This window comes from Diadema setosum, chromosome 17, assembly GCF_964275005.1.
Source record: "Diadema setosum chromosome 17, eeDiaSeto1, whole genome shotgun sequence".
Taxonomy (NCBI): domain Eukaryota; kingdom Metazoa; phylum Echinodermata; class Echinoidea; order Diadematoida; family Diadematidae; genus Diadema; species Diadema setosum.
The window spans coordinates 36,194,905-36,202,639 of record NC_092701.1 but is presented as its reverse complement, the minus strand read 5'-3'; the positions used below and the strand labels follow the sequence as shown (position 1 = coordinate 36,202,639).

Here is a 7,735-nt window from a genome sequence, read left to right as displayed (position 1 = left end):
CTTACCAGCCGTTCACAATATGTTAAGATTAATGATAGTAACTCTGATCCGGCTGCACTTACTTGCGGTGTCCCGCAAGGGTCTAGAGGTGGACCACTTCTATTCTCTCTATCTTTCAAGGATTAGACACATTTTTGAAAGACACGACATTCAGTATCACTGTTATGCAGATGATATTCGAATATTTGTATCTTTTTCACCAACCACAACTGAACTCTTTGAAGCTGTAAAACGATTAGAATTATGTATTGATGATGTTAAGGCATGGATGGAAAGAAATTGTCTCAAATTGACAGTATGTCAGAATGACAGTAAGTCAGAATTTATTCTGATAGGATCCAAACAGGATGTTGTCTAATGTGAATTCTGATACATGTTATGTTACAACTGGCAATAGTAATATCAAGCCTTCGAACAAAGTTCGTAATCTTGGTGTTGTTTATGATGCAAATCTGACATCCAAAGACCACATTTCATATGTATCCCAATCTGTAAGATTTAATTTGCGTAACCTGGGCTCAATTCGGAGATATGTAACTAGATCAGCAGCAGAAAAACTGATATATGCTCTTATTTCGTCTCGTCTAGCTTTCTGCAATTCTCTGTTTTGCAGCCTTCCACAAAAAGAACTCAGTAAACTGCAACGTCTTCAGAATTGTGCCGCTAGATTACTTACTTTCACGAAGAAAACTGTGCATACTACCCCAATACTTCGGTCCCTACACTGGCTTCCTGTAGAAAAACGTATTAACTTCAAGATTCTTCTTCTTGTTTACCGTACATTGCACGAATTTGCCCCTGTCTACTTTCAAAATACTCTTCATCTTCACCAACCACCACGTAATCTCCGTCAAACTTCATCAAACTTGCTAAAATTACAGGTACCTCGATTCAAGCATAATTGGGGGATAGGGCTTTTTCATATATGGGCCCAAAACTATATGGCCTACCAAAATCTCTTAGAGAAGCATCTTCCATTGATGGTTTCAAAAAGAATCTCAAGACCTACATTTTCAATTTAAATTGACCATACCTGTATGTATATGTGTACGTATATATTGTTTGTTGGTTTATTGTCTTATCATTTTCTGTGATACTGTTGTAACGTGACACAATATGTACTCTGTTCTATGTATCGCGCCTTGAGTATCCGTTTTAGGTAGAAATGAGCGCTTTATAAGACTCTTACTATATACCTCCGCCAAGGGAGGAGGTTATGTTTTCGTTACCGTTGGTTTGTTCGTTCGTTCGTTTGTTTGTTTGTTTGTCCGTGTGCAAAATAACTCAAAAAGTAGCCAACAGATTGGGATTAAACTTGCAGGAAAGGTTGAGAATGACGCAAGTAACAAATGATTAACTTTTGGTAGTGATCCGAGAATTTTGGGGGAATTTATGAAGGATTTTTGATGTTTTGGCAGGTAGGGTCAATGACAGTAATGACAGTAATGACAGTAATTACTGTCATTACTGTCACTACTGTCATTACTGTCATTAGGCACGTCGTGCAGCTGAGGGTTTATGACGTAACAAAGGCTTCTATATTTGGAAATCGGGCGACTTTAGTCATGTTTGTCCTACTATAGACCGATTCTGTGACGCGCTATTATATGTGTATTTTTGGCATGGGCAGCGCCATTACTGCGGTGTCTTAGCCGACCCCCCCCCCCCTCCCCTCTCCCGACTTCCCAATACATATTTTAGTAACTATTTTGAAGCACTAAAGCTGGATTTTTGTTTCATCTGCAAATGGTAAAAAGCACAACTCAGGATTGCTTATTTGATAAAAGGATGATAACTTCCGAAATAAAAGACACGCGTGACTTGCAAGCTTAATAATGATGAGTTCGTTGCCTTGAATTTTTCTCTTGACTTTTACCAGCTTTCTTCGGAAAGTGCAGAGCGGCAACCAGAAGAAGCCGACGCCGAAAGCGTTCGGACGGTGCGTCATCCGTTCTGCCCAAGTCGAAACGTCAAAACCAAGGGAATGCACTTCAAAGGGTATGGCCTCCCCCAGAAGCTTTTCTGGCAAAACACCACCACCTTTACTAATGGCACACTCTCGTTCTTTGAGGTGAGGGGAAAGCACGGTGAGTTCCGGGTCTGCGACCAACTGGAACTCGTCATCCAAGCAAGGAACGGTCTGAACCAGACGAAATCGTACGGTGGGGACTACTTCCGTGCCAAAATGTTCACCAAAAATCAGACCTTTGCGGCCAGTTCGTCGACAGACGGAGAGGTGTTCGACCACGGTAATGGAACGTACTCTGCTGTTTTTACTCTCAAATGGGCCGGCATCATCAACATCGAGGTCACGCTCGTTCACCCCAGCGAAGCCATTTACCTTCTCCGCCAAATACAGAGTGAGGGCCTCGTTGACGCACAATATCTTGGAGGCTTTCGGGGGAAGAAATCCTCAAAAGTGGAAGCTACTTTGTGCGATACTGCTCTTCCCAGAAATTACGTAAGTCTGAGACGAGACAAACACACAATAATAGTGATGTGTGATTATAATCGTCATAATTCTATATACTATTTGCACTAACCAAAGACCATGGTTGCGCCTGTGTTATGACTGTTATATGATATATATACCTTTTGTCTTTGCACTCACAAACCATCATGATAACATACATACTATGCTGATGTTGATGATGATGATAATAATAATAATAATAATAATAATAATAATAATAATAATAATGACAATAGTAATGATAATAATGATAAATGATAATACGCGTGTAATATATTTTTATTATATACTAATAATGAGATCTTATTCATCTAAGGAAGCCTCTTCAGTGTTGCCACTGCTCTACCAGAGGGCGCTGCCATTATTATTACCCTAGCGTTGCCAGGTACCCATTTATACACTTGGGTCAAGAGGAACAAAGTGAATAAAAACGTCTTGTCCAAGGACGTAAGCCAGTATTAAATTGGGTGGGAATCGATCGAACTCGGGTCCCACGATTGGGAGTCGTGAGTCTTATCCACTTTACCACATCGAATTATTTATGTATTATAAGATATAATGAAATGTAATATAATTATAACGATCGAATTTCGAAATATTAACAGGTCTGTGCACTTTTAAATGACCAAAGTCTCTCTGGTACCATGGACGGTGAGACAAACCACCATTTCGACATAGATTGACTTTTTTTGTAAAGAAAAAATAAATAAATAGATATAAATAACGGTGGACAGGATGAACATCATAAATAAACATAGAACTATAGACTAAAGTCATACAATGTATATATATATATATTTGTTTTCTCCATTTTAATAGGGTCGACTGTGTAATTTCACTGATGAGAGATCGGGGTCCCCATGGTTCTGCCAGAAGCCACAAGAAATGTCCTGCAAATATTGGTTTGGACATCGCCTCAGACCGGCTTCTCAAGTGTGGAATGAAACGCGTTTCAATGACAAACACAGTACACTTCCTTTCTTGAAGTAAGAAGTAATATTTTATGTAGTTCAAAAGATCCAGCAATTGAGAACGATACAATGCAATGAAAAATCTACATTTATTTTGAAAGCATAATGAATGCAACCTCTTTTTTCTCTCTCTTAATCAAGTTTTCTCTCACTCAATCGAGTTTCAAGTTTTCAGTTTCTCAAGTTTTTGGTAAAATATGTATATGGTATTAAGTCTACTCTCACACAACGTTCTAGAATTAAAAATGCCTTTATTAAAGTTTGCGGTGGATTGCCTACGTTGAGCAACACAGAAACGTACGTTGTTATCCCCCCCCCCCCAAAAAAAAAGCAAAAGAAAAAAAAACCACAAAACAAAACACGGTTATAAGTCTCCTCTGAATAACAGTGACCGTGAAAGACGTGGGAATAACATATTCGACTGCGCGTTAGTCGAATTGTTCTATTTAAATGTAAAATTACTACTTTTATCGTTGGTAGTGTAAGACTGACAACATTTCATGTTCAATATGCTCTCCAGTGGTGATGTTGTATTCTGTATTCGCAGGGCAAACATGCGGATTTCTGGAGACAAGGACTCAATAGTAGTGCAGTCACAACAAGGTAGAGTGAAACTTCTGTGATTTAAAACAATTTGTATTCTCAAAGTCTCCATGCTTTATCTTCTTTACTTTTTCGTTTTGCTTTGCTTTTTCTTTATTTTCATCGTGTGTGTAGTGTTCGTTCTTTAGCTTATTCATTTGTTTTGAGGGGTGTATTCCATCGCTGTCAGCCTACAACGTGTACAGGCACGGTACACTAGACATGTTGACGGAACGGTTTACGCCTCATGTGTAAAAGTGTCAAAGTGTGAATGATATACATGTAGCTGCAAATAGACGTTTACTATCATACAAAATCTGCATTTAGCTCTTTCCAGAGTGTTTCTACATAGATATGATTTTTTTTTTTTTTTTTTTTTGCTTTTTTTGTTCGATCCCTTCCTTTGTAAGGTGCTTCTTCGGTGGTTCACAGCAGCGCACTAGCTCGGCTGCCTTCTTGCCATCCTGCTGCTCTGGGTAGCCAAGCCGATGTCTCTGGCTTCTACTTGGGACAGCATTGGTACTCCAGCACCTGTAAGATTCGTCATTTCTCCAAAGAAGAAGCTATGTCATGTCTACAGGGCAAAAAGGTTCGTCTGCTCGGCGATTCGACTATCCGACAACTCTTTGAATACTACGCCAAGACATTTAAACTAAAGACCAGTATTACAAAGAAGTTGCCGAGTTGGTACATTGGACCAATGAAGATGTTAGAAAATAAACATGATATAAACATAACTTTTCGGTTTCATGGCTATCCGATCGCTCGTGCCACGCACTGGGAGATAACAGCATATATTGATTACGTAGTCAATGTCTTGGATAGTATCCGCGATGACGAAAATGTCACTGTAGTAGTATTGTCGTTGGGGGTGCACTTCACCAAACACCGTCCGCCAATTTTCGAGGCTCGCATTCAATCTGTAGTTGGCGCCATCCATCGTCTGCACGAGAGAAGTCCTCAGACTATTGTACTCTTCAAGAGTGCGAACACGAGAGAGCACAAACTTGTGCAGCACTACCTGATGAATAGCGACTGGCTTGCGAGGGACCTCGACTGGAGACTGAGAAGAATCATCTCAGAGGAAAATAACGTGGGTTTCATCGACGCTTGGGATATGACAAATGCTCAATTTGATAAACATGCCGTGCATCCTCTCGGGCCACACGTGCTGAATCTCAGCAATCAAATGCTGTCTTACATTTGTCCAGAGGTGAAATAGGGGCCAGGCAAATAACGCCAGGAAATGTTGCTTTTAAATAATTTGTAAACTCTTTATCTCAACAATGTTCATTCATATCTTTCTTTTATTCTTTTTTTTTTCCAAGTGCGTTTTTTTAAGTACACGTAGTGCGTGGTCTTTCATCGCACTCTAATATAAGCATAATATACTGCCATAATCATGCCAATTTAACCAATCACAAGTCGTGTCTAGAACATATTTGTCATATACAGTATATATATATATATATATATATATATATATATATATATATATATATATATATATATATATAGTTGAGACAATGTAGATAACAGAAGATGTCGCATGAAACCGGCAGAGTTGTGAAGCTTTCGACCGTGGTCTTCCTCAGCTTTAATGTCTGTTTGTGAAACGAAATATATGTTTTTGAGCATAACAAATCTGAAGTCATATACACAATATATTAAATATAAGTTGAGCATGAGTTAATAGTTACATGACATACTTGGCAATATTTTTTGGCACTTTGCAACACATTCAACAATGTATAACTGGAAATGAGTGTATAGTGAGTATATATAGCATACAAACATATCATACAATAAAAAATATCAAACATATATCATAAATAAACTAAATAATATGATTACCTGCTAAGCAGACGTTTGCGTAGCCTGGATGTCTTGTGGCTGTCTTGTGGCGGGATGTGAGTGATCATGTGATATTGGGGGAAGGTTTGTGTGCGGTGGTGCATGTCAGGCAGGAGTGGGGTAGTGTAAAGAATTAGGTTCAGTGTTACAAGTGTGTCAGTCGTGTCAGCGCAGATAAAGAATTGTTAACAATTACGATACAATGAACATTCTCGTGGTCATTAACCCCTACAGCTGATTTACCAACAATCAAAGTAGCAGGCATGGAACCCGGGTACAGATAGAGTGTGGATAGAGAGTGGATAGTGTGTTGCCACTTGTCTCTAGGTACATAACAGAGAAATATACAATATACACATTATTTTATATACCAAAATTATTGCTGAAACAATCTTCATACTCTTGCCACATAATATAACATGATCACTCACATCCCACCACAAGACAGCCACAAGACATCCAGGCTACGCAAACGTCTGCTTAGCAGGTAATCATATTATTTAGTTTATTTATGATATATGTTTGATATTTTTTATTGTATGATATGTTTGTATGCTATATATACTCACTATACACTCATTTCCAGTTATACATTGTTGAATGTGTTGCAAAGTGCCAAAAAATATTGCCAAGTATGTCATGTAACTATTAACTCATGCTCAACTTATATTTAATATATTGTGTATATGACTTCAGATTTGTTATGCTCAAAAACATATATTTCGTTTCACAAACAGACATTAAAGCTGAGGAAGACCACGGTCGAAAGCTTCACAACTCTGCCGGTTTCATGCGACATCTTCTGTTATCTACATTGTCTCAACTATAATTTCACTTAAGATGACAGAGGCATGCGGTAGGAATATCAGCATCGTCACACTGTATATATATATATATATATATATATATATATATATATATATATATATATATATATATATATAACAGTGTATAAAGAAATAGAAATAGAAATACATAACATAACACAAAGAAAACAATCCGGAAAATCTACAAATAACGAGAAAAATTACTCGGTAGGCACTATAACATCTTATGATTATTGTTAGGGGTAGGTTATAAGCCAGTTCTGAGTTCCAGTTTGAGCATGAACATAGAACGGCATTGCACTTGCAGACATGTTGGTTTTAAATGTACTGAGATAGGCATATGTGATGAAATGATAATTATCTTGATCCTTCTAAATAGTGCTTGCCAATACATCCACCCTATGGGAAACTGATATTTGGCAGTTTTAGTAGAAAGTTTAATACACTCAATGCAAAACAATTAAATTACACGTTTTCTCGAGTGTATATTGACAGACTGTTCTGTCATCCGGTTAACGCAAATTCATTCTTTGTTTGAACATGAATTCCATAGACTGTCACGACGGGCAAGCTAATATATTATATCGCTTTGAAATGAATGAAGTGCCTATTTCAATAAAAAGCAACTGAGAGAGAAAAATACATCATTTTGTACCAATGCGCACATAGGCTAACTGTGAACTTGCTTATTGGGTCGTGAGAAGAAGAAGGGAAAAAAAAAACAGCTGTATATAGTCATGTTGTTGATATCCTTTAATTTGTCTCGGGAGACAATAACATTGCGCATAAAAAGTCCAGTTTGGTTTTTACATTGTTTGTCATTTACGGTTACAGTTCGTTATTCCGAAGATTCGTAATTCCGAAGGATCTTTAATCCGAAGATTTGTTATTCCGAAGGTTCGTTAATCCGAAAATGAAATATGGTTCGTTATTCCGAAGGTTCGTTAATCCAACAATGAAATGAGGCTCGTTTTTTCCAAAGGTTCGTTACGGACCCTATTTCATTTTTGAATGAACGAACCTTCGGA

The 7,735-nt window shown here is 37.8% G+C and overlaps 1 protein-coding gene across 1 annotated transcript; it reads left to right on the top strand.

Annotated features, from left to right (window-relative positions):
• The first annotated feature begins 305 nt into the window (after window positions 1-305).
• LOC140240656 (NXPE family member 3-like) lies at window positions 306-5,248 on the top strand. The gene is made up of 5 exons (XM_072320410.1): window positions 306-311; window positions 1,880-2,461; window positions 3,293-3,459; window positions 3,992-4,047; window positions 4,437-5,248. The coding sequence occupies exons 1-5, from the start codon at window positions 306-308 to the stop codon at window positions 5,246-5,248; spliced, it is 1,623 nt and encodes a 540-aa protein (XP_072176511.1).
• The last annotated feature ends 2,487 nt before the right edge of the window (window positions 5,249-7,735 follow it).

Excerpts from the sequence above, each read along its gene's own strand:
- LOC140240656 (XM_072320410.1), top strand. Across the intron at positions 2,462-3,292 it reads CTGCTCTTCCCAGAAATTAC|GGTCGACTGTGTAATTTCAC; the intron begins GTAAGTCTGAGA and ends CCATTTTAATAG. Across the intron at positions 4,048-4,436 it reads AGTAGTGCAGTCACAACAAG|GTGCTTCTTCGGTGGTTCAC; the intron begins GTAGAGTGAAAC and ends TTCCTTTGTAAG.